The sequence below is a fragment of the Abrus precatorius genome, unplaced genomic scaffold (genome assembly GCF_003935025.1).
Source record: "Abrus precatorius isolate BTA unplaced genomic scaffold, Abrus_2018 Scaffold10, whole genome shotgun sequence".
NCBI classification, from domain to species: domain Eukaryota; kingdom Viridiplantae; phylum Streptophyta; class Magnoliopsida; order Fabales; family Fabaceae; genus Abrus; species Abrus precatorius.
Window position 1 is genome coordinate 12,929,187 of NW_020874292.1, and position 17,108 is coordinate 12,946,294.

A 17,108-nucleotide genomic window follows, 5' to 3' on the forward strand; every position below is an offset into this window, starting at 1 on the left:
TGATGTTGTTGGGCTGAATATGGCTTGCTTTGTCCAGCTTGATGCGGTTGGAAATGGTTGTTGGATGGTTGGCTAGAGCCTTGATGCTGTGCATTTCCTTCCCACCTTAAGTTAGGATGGTTCCTCCAACCGGGATTATATCTATTGGAAGATAAATCCCAGTTTTGTTGTTGCTGCGGCTGCTGAAAAGGGAATTTATTAGCATAAATATTAGCAGCGTAAGCTTGAGGATTACCTTCCGAAGATTCAGTTTCTTGCAATGTGGGGCAACTATTAGTGAAGTGATCCGTAGATGAACAAATCCCACAGAGCATTGCTGGAATGTATGGAGGTGGAGGTGTATATGCAGCAGAATTCTTTTGGATGGATGCCAACTGTTTTACCATACAAGCCAACTCATCTAGCTTATGCTCCAGCTTGTGTGAATCTGAAGTTTGAATCTCATTGACACTCCTGGACATGAGAGAATTTTGCCTTGTAGCAAATTGTTGAGAGTTAGCTGCCATATTTTCAATGAGGTTTCTAGCGGCAGCAGGAGTCTTGTCAACTAGGGCTCCCCCACTAGCTGCGTCGATCATGCTCCTATCCATTGGGTGTAAGCCCTCATAGAAGTATTGGATTAGGAGCTGGTCACTTATCTGATGATGGGGGCAGCTAGCACAAAGTCTCTTGAAACGCTCCCAATATTCATACAAACTTTCCCTTTCCAACTGCCTAATACCACATATTTCCTTTCTTATTGAGGCAGCTCTTGAGGCAGGGAAAAAATTTTCTAGGAACAATCTCTTAAGGGTGTCCCAACTTGTAATAGAGCCAGGTGGAAGATAATACAACCAGTCTTTAGCCAAATCCATAAGAGAGAATGGAAATGCCTTCAATTTGACATGCTCCTCCAGAACTCCTTGAGGTCTCATAGTGGAACATACAATGTGAAACTCTTTCAGGTGTTTGTGAGGGTCTTCAGCTGCAAAACCATGGAATTTAGGTAGAAGGTGAATTAATCCAGTTTTCAAAACAAAAGGGGCATCCACATCTGGATATTGGATGCACAATGTTTGGTATGTGACATCCGGTGCAGCTAGCTCCTTAAGAGTCCTCTCATCACCTGCCATTGCTCCAAAACTAGAGTCAAGTGAAAATGTAGAAGAGTAAACAGAAATTGGTGTCACAGATTGCAAAGATGCAGTAGGAGATGATGGTTCAGAGTGTTCAGAGTGATCCCTATGTGTCCTAATATCAATCTCCTGGTCTAATGGATACAAATCTCCAGGGTTTGATCGGGTCATGCACTAGATATCAACTAACTAAATTGAAAGCAAATTGAGTAAATGAAATAACAAGAACAATTTAAAATTTCTCTGCAGAATTATGCAGCAAAAAGTGCAGAAAAAACAGAGAAATATGCAGCAAAATGAGTGCAGAAAATTGAAAGTGAGTGATTGAGAATTTTCAGCACTTGAATGAAGGAAATGATGCAGAAAATCTTGCAATAACAATGCAGAAACAGACCATAAAATTCGTATGACTATCAACACAATACAAAAACTCAGAATGAAACAAACGTACTAACATGCAAAACACAAAAACAGAGCACCAATCATGTTCAACATAAGTTCAGCACCAAAAAAAAATTCCCCGGCAACGGCGCCAATTTGATGAAACGATTTTTACTACTCGTCATGCAAAAGATTGTCGTTAATCCTCATCAAATATGCAAAGAAATGAATGCAGTACTAGGGTGTTATCCTAGGTCGTCTCCAAGGAATTTTTGGTTAGGAACATACATCGAACAAGTGTAAACATGTATTTTAAAGCAAGTAAATTGGGGGGAGGTTTGTCAATTTCCAGATTTTAATCAAGAGCAAAGTGTAAATTTAATGAAATTCAATCAATTAAAATGAGTAATCCCTAGTCAAGCAATGAGTTCTATCATTATTCTTTCTAATGATTCAATATTCCCCTTTCTTTCCCTTGAATTAAGTTAATCTAACAAGCGAAGACTAACTTTAACATCCCAATTAAAATTAAGCATCTTAATGGGCTCCAATCTCTATCCCAAAGATTAAGCAACCTCAAGGATTAATCAAAATTAAGCAATTTTGAATTAGAATTTCATTAAGTAAATTAGGGTTCATTAAGCAATGTTCCCTTCATGCAAATTCCATTTCATTCAGAGATTGGGGTTAATAAATTCAAGGAAAGAAAGATTTGTATTGCAATTAATCCCAAGAATTCAAGATTCATGTGCATTGACTAGGAATTACAAGAAAGTTTAGCCCTCCATATGGATGGGCTTCACAAATGAGAGAAAGAAATGCAAGAACGTAAACATCATTAATGTAAACTTAACAAAAATCAAAGGAGAAATTGGAAATTAAAACCTATAGAGGACCCTTGGCTGTCACCCAAGACTCCAATGTCGTAAGCAATTATCCCAATTTGGCAAAGGAAAAATGTGTAAAATGTCAAAAGTCCCGTACCCTAATTCCTAAAATCTATTTATAGTGGATGACATGTCACCAAAGTGTCCACTTTTGCCTTTGAAAGTGTCCACTTTGGGCCTTCAAAGTGTCCACGCGCAGGATGGAAGGAATGCCGCTTCTCTGGAGTTGCTACTATTTGTGCTGAAAGTAGCTACTTTGGATGGGCGTAGCTACTATGAGAGCCCATAGTAACCACGCGCAGGAAGGCTTCAAAATCAGCATCCAGGAGCTTCTGAAGTTGCCACTTTTGGTCTTCAAAGTAACTACTTTGGATGCGCGTAGCTACCATGAGAGCCCATAGTAACCACGCGCATCATGCTTCAAAATTGGCGTCCCTGGAGCTTCTTGAGTTGCCACTTTTGCTCCTCAAAGTGACTACTTTGGGACCTTTAATGCCCAGGCTTGCTATACTTGCTACTTTTACTCCTTAAAGTGGCTACTTTGTGGGCAACTTTCATCCAAGGACCAAGATTTCTCAAATTTAACTTGGGCATTCTGCAAAATCATCAAGATAATTAAAATTGCAATCTATATCTATGTAATTAAATGCAAATTAACCAAAAATTAATAAACCTATGATATTTATTCAAAATGTGATTTCTATATTATTTTCACTATCTAAGTCTATTTTTTCTATCAAGAAGCACAAAAAAGGCAACTAAAAATATAATAAAAAGTGGATTCATCACACACATCACATTGCATGTCAATTTCCATCAAACACACAAGAATTTCAATACATTGAGATAGGGTAAAGTCCCCCCTTACCTTAGATCAAAGTCCCACACTCGGATTCAACCACCGACGTGTTCTCTACACAGATTTCGGCCTAAAACACATGGAAGAACTCCATGAGAATCCAAGGAAACCCAGAAACAGAGAAAAGGGGATGAGAAACGAAACCCTAATCATTAAAACTCACCTCCAAGCGTTCTCCACGCGGATTTAACCTTCAATCAAGCTCTTGAACGGCTTTGGCAGCAATTAATCGGTGAAATAGGGCTTTGGGTATAAGAGGATCCAAGGAATTTTGAAGGGAGAGGGAGAAATAACTCTCCCCGAACCCTAACCCCCTTTAAATCTTTTCTGGTCGCGACACTCTCGCTGCAGCGAGAAGGGGACCTCGCTGCAGCAAAAATATCAGACAAAACTGCACCTTGGTTTCTACAAAATCTCGCTACAGCGAGACTGCACCTAGAAATGGTCTCAAAATTGTCGCTCTGTCGCTACAGCGAGACGTCTCTCGCTACAGCGAAAAGGCGACAATTCTGGTCCTTCCTCCTAGGGCCCTCTCGCTACATCGAGAATAGCCCAGTATCACGCCTTACACTTAGGTACTTAGCCCATCTTAGCCCTATCCGGTCATGCATACACATAAATACACACATCCATGTACTTAATACACATAAACATCATTATCAAATAAATTAACATACATATGAATATATATACATATATATAATAATAATAATTAATATTACCAAAATTTGGGGCGTTATAGCCCTCGAATTCTCGTATTATGCATTGATTTGTTAGACAATTATAAAAAGAGAAGGTAAGATATACAGGTATCAACTTATTAGCACTTAGTAAGAAATGAAAGCTTTAATGAGAAGGAGGTTTGTGCTTCCTATTACTATAGGGAGCTACATAACAAGTTACAAAGACTCACCTAAGGTTTCTTTATAAAAGTGACAAATAATAGTTACACCTTGCTTCGAATACCATGACAATTTGATAGGAATATGCTTCATGATGTTCATTCCAATAAAGTTTCCTTTGTTGTAAATTTCTATAAAATAAAAATCATACATTTGTCACATAAAGAAGATTGTATAGATAAATTAAAAATTGAGAATAAGGAAAAAAGACATGAGAAACAAGAAGTAAAACATAAGGAGCATGAGAATAGAAACATAAAAAGAAATAAAAAAAAAGATAAAAAAGGAAAGAAATGAAAACATCTTCATAAAGAAAGAGGGGCATGGAGAATGATGTAAACGCTAAGTAATATTTTTATGTTTCTACATATAAGAGTTTGTGTTTAAAACTATAAAAAAAATTCATTTAATCTCTAATATGTTTTGTAAGCCTTCAAGGATTTATTTCCTCAAGTGATGCCAAGTGGATTACTATTAATGTAAGACATTAAGCTCCAAATAGTTTTCTGTCAAATGCTTAATTACCGAATAAGCATTTTATAGAGAAGCAATCCTTAAGAAAAAAAAAATCAAAGACAAATGGATGAGGTATTGCAAAAGGTTGGGTTTGAAAAAGTCTTAATCCATCTGTTATACCAATTTTGTTAGTTCCCAATAAGGATGACTAATAAAGAATACATACTAATTATAGAACTATCAATAACATTATCATCAAGTATAGATAACATTAACACTATATGTCTTTTGTAAGATAGATTTTAAGAGTGAATATCATCAAATTAGAATAAAGTAATATAATGAATGAAAAATTGAATTTGAAAATAATTTTGGTTTTAAGAATGAATGGTGTTCTTGTTAAGGATACAATGGTCTTCAATGATCTCTTCTTCTGTCTTGTAGCGTGACGTCTTCACATATTCCAGATTCTTCTTTTATATAATATGGAGAAAGTACCTGAAAAAGGCACTCTGATGATAAAGTCAAGTGTCAGTTTAGATAATAAATGTTATTTAATACTAATTAGTCAACTTTTTTACCTATACCTCTTACTTTCCTTTTATAGGCAAGATATTAGGCTAATGGGCTTCATGACTCAGCCCTGACTTTAGCCTTCTAATTACATAAGTAATCAAGTAGTGATTATCTATTTTAGTCTCTTTAATCATCTTTTTTAATCTGACTGGAGGTATGTCTGTCTTTTAGGCCGAAGAGGTATTCGAATTTCTTTTTCTGTCGTAGTGACCGAATAATGTCCTATTTAGTACAAATGGTAATCATATTTTGATCAACTAACCCTCCTAGTACTTTAATGACACCTATAAACCATGTCTTACATAATTTTATTGGTAGATTTATGATTGCCTATTTTGATGACATCATTATATCAAAATAAAAGTTTAAGAGTAGTTTTACATTAGTTGGGAGAACAATTACAAGTGTTCTAAGAAAAGATAATGTGCACATAATTACCTTTGTATTTAAGTTATAGAGAAAGTGAGTCTTTTCTGGAAGTTCTTAAATTTAATCTTTGTTAGATTTCATTAAGAATTTTTTACACTTTTGCAAAAATCCTTCTTAGAGCTTATCACATCATGTGTGTGGTGTCTTTATCTTTTCTTTTAGTTCATATTTTTTTACTTTATTTATGCAGTTACTTGAGTTTAAATCTTATTATATTTATGTCACTTTGATTGAAATTATATCTCTTTTCTTCGTTGAATTCTAATTTATATAGCTTGTAAATTTTTTAAGAAAAATTTAAAATTTGAGCTTTAATAACTTGGACTGTATTATATAGAGTCTACACAATTATTATGCTACTATATTTAGTCTAATTACAATTTAATAACACTCCAAATTTTGTTTCACATAATCTTCTTACTTTTACAATTTAGTCTATATTAGGCATTATGCATCCGTATTTTCTAATATCTATTATAGTTTAGTGATTTATATATTAGTGTTGTCCTTTATTAAAGAATGAACGTGTTTATGATTGAAAAAATATAAAGAAAAAGAGAACTTATATGTAAAAGATAGATCCATAAAAACTTATATTTTATGCTCCAACTTTTGTAAAAATGTATATTACAGTATTGGTTATATGTCAACTTTAAAAACTTTAGAGTTTTAAGTTTGTTTTTAATTTTTAAATTTGTGTTTTTAAGCGTTTTCAAGACTATTGTATTTCAATATTTGGATTAAATTTTAATATTTTATTATCATTGTATTTTAATATTTCAATATTCTAATTTACACAATCTAATTAAAAAAATTGTATATGTTAATGAGAATAATATATTATAAATTTTCATCAATGTATTGCAAACTTATGTTAACTTATTTATGATGCTATTAATTTAAGCTCTTCTACGCTTTCTATAATAGTCTTAAAACACCTTATGCTCTTATTTTGACTTTCAGCATTTGTGGATCCTCTACTTTTTACCACTGTTAAAAACTAGCAAATTTTGAAGCTCATAAGCTTTTAAAAATAAATAGTTAATAATCAGTTTGAAAGTTCACACAATTTAAAAAAATAAAAATAAAAATTATTAGTAAGAAAAGAAATTAATTTGAACTCCTTTTTTTTAAAAGTATTGTCCACTCTTTCTATCTCCGTTACGATTGCACATAAACTTGTGCGAGACTTGAATGTTCACAAGTTTATTCTAGACTTGTGTGAAATTAAAGCTTAGATAAAAATTTAGAATTACAAAAAGATCTAGTTTTAGATAAATTCGTGGGTATGCACACCAAAGAACAATAAAATAGAAATGAAAACAATAATTGTTAGAGTAATCGGAAGAAAGAATTACAAGAAAACATATCAAGCCAAGAAGGTACCCAAAGTCAATATACAATTAGAATGATAAATTGAGGTAAATCTATTAAATTAAAAAATATTAAAAGTGTACGTTAACAAATAAATTAACAAAATTTAATTTTTATAACATCTTTAATTCTATTAAATTTAACTATTAATAAAATTTGATTTTATTATTCTCTTTTTCTCTTCTCTTTCTTCATTCCTATAAAATTTATTTATTTCATATTATGAAATATTTTTTATAAATTATTATAAAAAAATGTGTGTGTGTGTATATATACTTGTTATTATTTTATATATAGTAAAATAGTGTAATAAAGAAAGAGTTTTGTTATGTTTTTCTATTTATTTTTAACAGATTGTTTATTATTTTATAAAATAAATATAAACAAAAAGTAATAGAAAAATGAGAAAAAGTAAGATAATTTAATGAAAAGAAAGTAAAAGAATGTGGAATTATTCTGAATGGATTAACGAAGGAGACACATCTAACAAGTGAATGTGATGATGATGAGAGTGAGTCTGGGGACAGAGATTGGGAAACATTGATCGACGAAGGAAAGGAGAAGGGAAAGAGAGTGCAACAAATAAAGAGAAATGTGAAGGGAATGCAATATGCAGGTGCATGGGGAATTGGGGATTTGGTGAATTGGTGACAGCGTATCGTGCGCACTGCTGTCCTTTTTTTGGCCTATCTTTGAGGTCATGTGCCTTTGCACTCCTTGCACATGCCTTACCCTTTCAATTATACAATCCCTCTTCCTCAATACCCCACTCTTAACCACCTCCCCATGTGACTCTCTCTCTTTGCAATTATTGCTTCTATCCTCTCTCTCTCTCTCTCTCTCTCTCTTCTTTCTCCTTAACACCACCAATCATAAATCATGTCTTTTCCTCCACTTCCCACCCCTCTTTAACACATTCTTCTCAAACCATCAAATGCTCTTGTTTTGTTGCCTCGTTCCCATTATCATTTTTCATTCCATGACGATTATTTATTGTTATGTAACTTGCATTCATAGAAAATAAAAAATTTGTATTTTTTTATTTATTTTCAGCCGTGCAAAAAGAGGTTATGATTACAAATATAACACGGAAAAAATATTCTCTGATGCATGATATGTTGATTTACTCATTATATAAACAATATTTAATTCAAATCAGCACTTGTTTTAAGTACTTATAATAGAGGGGAGAAAAGGAATTGTCAATCGATTGTCATGAATGCTTTCTTTTTCTGTCATTATTTAGTAGATCGATTGACATGAATCCTATAAGTTGGCAAGTGGTAATGGAATTATTTTTTAATACTTTTTATCAGTTTATAAATATTGCTGTAGAAATAATACTTCCCACTTACAAAACTTATATATTTTATATTCGTAAGAAAATTGTATAATATATTATTACATTATTAGTACAATTTTAAAATATTAATACTAATAATTTACTTTTGTTAAAAAATATACAAACAAAAATGAACTAATTAATATTTTTTAATGTGTATTGCAATTTTCAAGCATTATCTACTGCATCAACAGCCATTAAATAAAATTAGATTATTGAATGGTGCACAAATAGGGGATAAGATGGAAGCTATCAGAGGTACAAGAAGTTCACGTTATCATGAAAACAGGTGCATGTAATAAATACAATGCAATATAATAAATAATACACTGTGGAATCCCAAACTCCAATTATCCAATCTGTTGGATTAATAGTTGAAAGCCAACCGCATCTATTTATAGCCCATACAACTTCCGCATCTGAATCAAACCAAACGCACCAAACCATTTAGGCCCCTTAAACTAGAGGTCCCTCACACTTTCCCCACACCCCTTATTGTGTTCTTTTTCTTTCCCACAAAGAGGTCTTAGACCCTTTTGTTTAGTGCAATGGCCATGGCTAAGCTTGTCTTTGTTCTGCTTCTGGCACTCCTTGGCATTTCCATGATCACAACTCAGGTTAGTCCCCTCCTTAATCAACCCATTATTACCACTTAACATGTTACATGTACTTGCCATTGTTGTTTACTCCAAGTCTTAAGAAAAGAGCCTTCCTTTAAATTAAACTCTTACCATATGTTTTCAGGTTATGGCAAAGGATGCTGCTCAGTATCACTTGGACAGTGTGAGTATCTCTTCACTGTGTTTTCAGCATTTTTCACCCTCCCTCTTTAGCATTTTGCAATGTTGAATAGCTTGACTAAGTTTTGTTTTCTCATTATTTTCAGGGGAATTATGGACCTGGGAGTCTAAAGAGCTCTCGTGAGTAATTGTACTCGATATTGCATAATGAGTTGTATTTGTTCATCATGAACACTGAAAGCTCCTGCAGATTTACCAAATGATCAATGTTTTCTACTTGAATAAATCTTCAAAATAGTCCTAAAAATTATAGGATCAGGCATTTTAGTGTTTAGGATTTAAAAAAAAATTATTAGTCTTTTCCATACTAAAAAACTGAAGCAAATATCATTTTGTGAAGTTAAGGACTAACAGAAAAATCTTAAAATTTTGGGATTAAAATATCTTGCTCATGTTATTTCGATGACTAATGTGAGGTTTACTCTTTTCAACTCATTCGCTTTGAATTATGTGAATATGGTCTAATGTTAGATATATGTTTCTGGATTTGGTTTGATCAGAGTGCCCAACTCAATGTTCGAGAAGATGTAGCCAGACACAATACCACAAGCCATGCATGTTCTTCTGTCAAAAATGCTGTGCCAAGTGCCTGTGTGTTCCTCCTGGCTACTATGGAAACAAAGCTGTGTGCCCCTGCTACAACAACTGGAAGACCAAGCGTGGAGGACCCAAATGCCCTTGAAATTAAACTTGGTTTCCTCTCAAATTTAAAATTCCTCAAAGAAGTGGAACTATGGTCACTACTATTTTTTGGGTAGCTCGTATATGATTGGGTAATCACTAAGACTATAACCATCTTGTTTTCTTCAATGAAATTAATTAAATCATTAATTTCATTAAAGAGAACCATATATGTTACTCCCTCTGCTAAACAAGTATGAGAGGGATCTGCATCTAATTAGTCGATTGTCATTGTCCTTTCTTGAGTATTATATATAATGAACTTATTTTATAATTTTAGTTTGTTATAATGCATTAAGATATGTCTTGTAGTCAAGAGGATCTATAGATCCGACCTTATTTTAATTCTTGTATCTCGTGATTCTCTTCAGTTCCCAATACAAAGAATCTGGCATCTGCATCAGAAGCAGGGGCCATAGTGCATCAGTGATACTTATAAATATTAAATATTGGACTATAAAATATTTATAAACATATAAAACATACATGAAAAGAATAAAATAATCGTATCTCCTAACTTGAACTTATAATGATCATTAAAAGAAATTAGTCTGGTCTTTTAAGTGGTCAACAGCATGAAACTTGTCCTTCAATTATAACCTTTTTTTTTTTTTAATCTTAAATGATACAACTGATACCAGTAAATATAAATAGCAACTTTAGAATATTTTAATGGCAGAACATTATCATTTGAAGACCCATTTACATAACAGCGTTACAAAACCAAATCAATATTCTGAAAACTTCTCAAATATCGATGTGGAGGTAACTTAACTATCTCTTTCCATTATTGGTCAATTCTCCATCTCTTGTCGTAGGCCACGAAATTATAATTTTCTCTTGTTAGAGCGCATTTGAGCAACAATTCAATTTCCTTTTATAAGATATAAAAGAAACAATTCAATTCTTTTTTATAAGAAATAAAAGAATAAATTATCAAGATTAAGAAAAGTAATTAATTTTATTATATTTTTTATAAATATAAATTTTATTTTAAAAATATTAATGATATTAAATGGTATAATTAGTAATTTATATATTTAATGATATTGATAAAAGAAGAGTATAAAAAAAAATTAACAATTAATACATCTTGAATCTATAATTTATTTTTATAATAAAGATATGAAAATATTTTATTTTATTTATTATAAAAAGTACTGGAGGGAGTAAATTATAATTACACAAAATTTTATACTATAAAACTTGACAAAAATTTAAAAAATAATAAATCATATGAATAAATTATTATAACAAATTAAAAGAACATAAAAAGATAAACTATTTTACATGCACATTTTTTGTGTCGTTGAGGGAGGGGGAGAGAAATGTGGGAATTTCATAGACCCAGGATTGTGTCCTGTAAGACAATTTTTTCTTTTCTTTTTTATTTCTTTTGGTCTTTGTTTTTTGGTCAACTCTTTACTCCTTGTCAACGGCATTTTTTTTTTTCGTTTAAACCAAAGTGCAGGCTTTCTTAAAATAGGCTACAGATTAAATAATTAAACTGTGGGCTATAATGAAGAATAATGGGCTTCTGTCATTAAGTGCCGCTCAAGTGAGCCCATGAATTTTGACGGAAGACAAAAGAGTGAGCCCATGAAAAAGAGTGGCTGATCAAAATAATAATGAATAAAAAAGTGAATTTATTGGCTTCGTGCAAAGATAAGAAACCTTAAAAAAGAGAGGCACATAGTTATTATCATTATATTTTTTTTTGTAGCGGTATTATCATTTTTGCCCTGTCGAGATCACACTTTCTTACCAAATACGCGAATGGGAATTTTATCATTATGACCATCTTTTGCCTGAAAAAAGTTAATTAAAAATTATAATTATAAGTTAACTTGTAATTTTCAGTAAAAAGTTTATAGTTTGTAATTTTTAGTATACTAAATTAAAAGTATTTGATAAAATTAATTGTATAATTGATTAAAATATATTAATGATCAAAGAAAGAGTTAAAGATATTTTTATGTCAGTATAACCTGTTTAAATATATTAAATAAAAAAATATTAAAAGATAGTTTCAAATACGTTAAATTTTATCTATAATATTTTTATAAATTAACTTTTAAAATATATTTTTATATTCAACAATTCTATTAATTTTTTTATAAAAAAAGTTATAAACTTATAAATAAATTATAAAATAGTATTACCAAATACAAGAGAGAGAAAAATCATCTATATTTTCAATTACAAAAAATGATATTTATATAAAAATAAAAAATATATATATAAATTTAATGTAATTTAACATTTCATACTCAAGTGATAAAGTCTCAATATAAATTTATTATTTTACATTTTTGTATTAAATAAAATTATAAATCATTTAAGCGGATACTTTTTTATGAATAAAATTAGAAATTCTGACTTTATATACAATTAGAAAAATCTTCAATACACTTAAAGAATTACGTTGTAATAAAAATATAAAATTAATTTTCATATTTATAATTTTTTTAATTATTTTTTATATAAAACTTTTTTTATCATAGATATAATTTTTATGTAATTTTTTTATTTATAAAAACCCATCTTTAAGATAAGAAATCTCAGGAAAGAAAAGTATCTTGACATCGTGTCGGTTGACACTACACAACCTATCAGCTTGTGTTTGGATGAAAACAAGTTCCCTCTAATATATTTTGTTTTGTTCTGCTCACAAAAGTTAAAAAAACAAAAAATTAATAGCAAAAAGTTAAATAGAAGTGGTCCATCAGTTTATTCTGGAGACTGTATCGGAAAGAAAATAGAATGGTAGCTCCTACTATTCCTTAATTTTCTATTTTCTAATTACCCAAAAAAATGAGGGAGAAAATGATGTACCCCTAAAGCATACAGCATACTTTATCATCCATTATAACAATACACATTAAGTTGGTGTCTAAAGTAAAAAGAATAAGGTTCTTTCCCTACTCATGTGGTTACTTTACAGGTGTCTTATTCATTTGCTGCATTAACCTACTGCAATAAAAACCACGGGTAATTATTTAAAGCACATCTTCAAAGCCTTTTTTCTTGTTACTTTTTATTTATCTCTTTTTTAAGTGGAAAATTAGTCCACATACCTAATAACACCTAGTTATTTCGTAGTGAAATACAAATTTATCAAAACCCTCAAAAGAAAAGTCTCATTCACTCTGCGGCGTTGGCAAGTTGCCAACTATCACTAGTCAATCTATGGTTAATTTCTTCATAGTAAGATTATCTTCCACCATCTTAGTGCAAATCAAGATTTTGACTTTCTGCAGAAAATTGTTGGACCCAACACCCTCTTTCAAATTTTAAAAGTTATTAATTCCCAAATTGGTGGCAGGAAACTTAATTGCCTTTTTTCTTCATGTCAAAATTATATATAAGGTGTCATGTTATATCAATAAATTTTATGTAATACTTTTAGAGTACTGATAAATGATTAATAAAAAAAATTAAGAATCACAATAAAAATTTTGTGAAAAATATGTTAATAACTATTTAATAAAAAATTGTTTTTTTAATTGTTTGACCTTTGTCCTAGCCTAACATTTGCCTAATAATAAAGTCAGAAACGTACAGAAAGAGGGTTCCCTTAATTACTCATTGTGAGCGACCGAAACTGAGAATATAAATATTTTAAGAAGTAAATAGTATCGTATATTTATTTATTGGGTATTTGAATTCCGCAAGAAAGGTTGAGAATAGAACAATAAATGAATGTGTGATCACATTAACATTTGGCACACGTTGGGCCTGCGTCGCTAACAAAACACAAACCTTTGTCCACAAAGTTTCTTCCTTTTTATCCTCTGTTGTCCGAATTCGAGACTCAGCACAGTGATGAAGTGAGAGCGGCAGTATCAACCTCATCGCTCAGGTACCCTTTTATAGCTCAAAAAATTATTGTCTACCCAGATGCCAACTCCTCTTTAATTTTCCTCGTTTTGTTTAGTCCAAACATTTTCATGTGTTTCGTGTGATTTGCATCTCATAAGTTTGTTTTCTGAAATGCTGAATGCTGAAACTGAGAACTTTCTTTTTCTGGGTGTTTGTTTGTTGCTAGTTTTGAAAAGGTTCAACCCAGGTTGAATTTCAAGGCCTTTTGGTTGATGGTTGATACTATATCTCGTCAATGGCACATATAAGTGTGGATTTTTCCTCTGCTTTGTATGTGGCTAGTCATTGTACATGAAAATTGTTGGGATCTTTATCTCCAACACTCTTGAAGGTTGAGACCCATAAAAGGGCTGGTTATGGTCTTTCGTGTTTGAGGGATTCGAGCCATGGATGCAGAAGATTGAGGAGGGTTTATTGTTAAAACCATAACCTCCATCAAGGTCCTTGCTTTGTGTGTTTGTGGAAATATCATACCCTGTGAGGTTCTCTATATATTTTCTTTTGCTGTCTTGTTTCATTTGTTAAATTCCCTGGAAGATTGCTTACATTGGACCTTGCTTGACCTCCAACAATGTCAGAGAAGATCATGGTTCACTCGAGGTTTATATTTTGTGTGATGCTCATTTCTATGTTCCTTTTGGTCCTGTCTTCCCTTTTCCTACTCCAGTTTAGCAGTCATTCTTTGATACCTAGATCAGTTTTAGAGCTTATTCTTGTCAATAATTCGTCACTTTACTTCATGCCCAATTTGAAGAGAGAACAAATTATACTCCCTCCCTACCCTTCTGAGGATTTAAAATTTCAATCTCAAAAAACCAGAGAATCTGACTGTAAAGTTTCCAATTCAAACCAGAAAATAAGTCATGCAGGGCAGCAGATGAATATGGTATCCAACCCAACTCGGGCTCTATTGAGAGTATTCATGTATGACTTGCCTCCAGAATTCCATTTTGGATTATTGGGTTGGAAGGGAAGCATGAATCAAACGTGGCCAGAGGTGGATAACCCCAAACATATTCCACGCTATCCAGGTGGACTGAACTTGCAGCACAGTTTGGAATACTGGCTCACCCTTGATCTTCTGTCATCAAACAATGCAAAGTTTGGCGAACCTTGCACCGCAATTAGAGTTCAGGATTCAAGTCAAGCAGATGTAATATTTGTGCCGTTTTTCTCATCTCTCAGTTACAATCGGCATTCTAAGCTTCATGGAGAGGAAAAGGTTAGTGTTAACAAAATGTTGCAAGACAGATTGGTACAATTCTTAATGGGTCAGAAAGAATGGCAGCGTTCAGGGGGGAAGGATCATCTAATTGTAGCTCACCATCCTAACAGCTTGCTGGATGCCAGAAAAAAGTTAGGTTCAGCTATGCTTGTGCTTGCAGATTTTGGAAGGTATCCTGTTGAATTAGCAAATATCAACAAAGATATAATAGCCCCCTACAGGCACCTAGTAGGAACTATACCAAGAGCAGAATCAGCCTCATATGAAGATCGTACCACCCTGGTGTATTTCCAGGGGGCAATATACAGGAAAGATGTGAGTTTCTACCATACTCATGTTATCTGTTTAATGCATTTTTACTTTATTATGAAAAAATTCTCACATTGACTTGTTTTTATGATAACTCATCTATGACTAAATTGGTTATTGATTCTGCTCAAGGTTAGCAAAATGTCTGTGTTCCATTTTGAGTATTGGCATGATCTTAAGGTGATTTAGCTTAACTTGTTGATGGGTGGAATTCAGAATTAACTACTACTTCCTGATTTGACATTTTTATTTGTTTATTGCCTTAGATAGTGCCATGTATTAAATTTAAGTGCACCTCTCTACAGATGTTGAGTGTTATAATTTTTTTTAACTTCAAAAGGCAGTCAAGTGGTAAATAGCAGTGTTACTGAGCTGAGTCTAGATGCATTAATTGATTATATAATCATGTGGAAGTTTAATCAGCACAGGTAGGACCATTATAGCTTGTTCACAAGCCTTCAATGCTGATGTGGTGCAAGAGAATATTGCATTTTCATGCTGCCAAATATAAGAAACCACTCTAATGGTTTCTGGACGATTTTATCAATTTTTTTCTTTTGACATATACGAATGTATTGGGCACATGATTTAGGACCTATTCATCGGAATATAAAACACATCCTGCTAAGATTGATTTCTGAGAATCATTGCAATGATGTAATTTCTGCTGTTTTTCCGTCAATGCCTCTTCCCTTATCAAATTTGTTGTATTAATTCTAGAGGTGCCAGATGAGTCTTCATTTTAATTGGTTAAATTATCATGTTGAAATTCTAGGGAGGAGCTATTCGCCAAGAACTGTTCTACCTCCTTAAAGATGAGAAAGATGTGCATTTTGCATTTGGGAGCATAGGAGGAAATGGTATTAATCAGGCAAGCCAGGGCATGGCCTTGTCGAAATTCTGCCTCAACATTGCTGGAGATACCCCATCCTCTAATCGCCTCTTTGATGCCATAGTAAGCCACTGTGTTCCTGTGATCATTAGTGACGAAATTGAGCTACCGTTTGAGGATGTCTTGGACTACTCAGACTTTTCCTTATTTGTCCGTGCCTCTGACGCCATAAAGAAAGGCTACTTGCTGAATCTCCTTCGGTCAATCAAGCGCAAGGAGTGGACCAAGATGTGGGAAAGATTGAAGGAGATTACACATCACTTTGAATATCAATATCCATCCCAACCTGGGGATGCAGTGAATATGATTTGGCAGCAAGTTGCAAGAAAGATGTCTTCAATGCGGTTCAATTTGCATAGGAAAAACAGGTACCGAAGATCTCAGCTTGTTAAGACTAACTGAAATGCTGAGATTCTGTTACATTGGAATCTTTTGTCCTTGATCACATTCACCATGTCAATGGGAGAGAGACAAACCTAGTCTCGTTTGTCACTGCTAAGCTTCCTACCCTTCACTGTTTTTGTTTTGGCTGAATAGCTTATCTTATTGAAGGAAAAAAAGCTCCTTTTTTTTTTCTGTTTTTTAATGTCTAAGTATACCTCATTATTTATCCTCTTATTGAATCTGGGCATGTGAATTTTAGGAAAAACTATGGAAAGAATCCCTTAATTGATATTTTCCACTTCTCGCGACCTATTCTTGATATGGATGATCACAATTTGCATTATCTTTGCGAAATACAAAGAAGCAAATTCTCCCCGGTAGAATAGGGTGAAAATGTTGGAGATACTTCTGCTTCTCACGAGAGAACTGGATCTTAATTTTACTAAATGCAAGCATGGATTAGGACAGTAACGGAGTGAAATTTACCTAAATAAATAATAAGATGATTATGTATTCTGAATCACTTTTACATATCCAAAACTTCAAACATACTTTGATTATTGTGCTAATTTGTTGGGTTGATTTAAATTAAAATTGATTTTGATTCTTAACTC

General features: G+C 32.4%; 2 protein-coding genes and 1 non-coding gene across 6 annotated transcripts; all 3 read left to right on the top strand.

Moving 5' to 3' along the window:
* Window positions 1–636: 636 nt before the first annotated feature.
* Window positions 637–741, top strand: LOC113853373. Its single transcript, XR_003502546.1, has one exon. It is a non-coding gene; the product is annotated as a small nucleolar RNA R71 (small nucleolar RNA).
* A 7,927-nt stretch (window positions 742–8,668) lies between these two features.
* On the top strand, window positions 8,669–10,115 carry LOC113867116 (gibberellin-regulated protein 6-like). Its single transcript, XM_027502149.1, has 4 exons — window positions 8,669–8,938; window positions 9,066–9,104; window positions 9,208–9,241; window positions 9,622–10,115. Exons 1-4 carry the CDS (start codon window positions 8,870–8,872, stop codon window positions 9,801–9,803), a joined length of 324 nt encoding a protein of 107 aa, XP_027357950.1. The 5' UTR covers window positions 8,669–8,869; the 3' UTR covers window positions 9,804–10,115.
* Window positions 10,116–13,512: 3,397 nt separating this feature from the next.
* Window positions 13,513–16,883, top strand: LOC113867101 (probable arabinosyltransferase ARAD1). 4 transcript variants are annotated; one of them, XM_027502126.1, is made up of 4 exons: window positions 13,513–13,664; window positions 13,861–14,284; window positions 14,439–15,224; window positions 15,994–16,669. In XM_027502126.1, exons 3-4 carry the CDS (start codon window positions 14,562–14,564, stop codon window positions 16,510–16,512), a joined length of 1,182 nt encoding a protein of 393 aa, XP_027357927.1. In that variant the 5' UTR covers window positions 13,513–13,664; window positions 13,861–14,284; window positions 14,439–14,561; the 3' UTR covers window positions 16,513–16,669. The 4 variants fall into 4 exon arrangements, with proteins under 4 accessions (XP_027357927.1, XP_027357910.1, XP_027357936.1 ...); XM_027502109.1 differs by having other exon boundaries at window positions 13,861–15,224; window positions 15,994–16,799; XM_027502135.1 differs by lacking the exon at window positions 13,861–14,284.
* The last annotated feature ends 225 nt before the right edge of the window (window positions 16,884–17,108 follow it).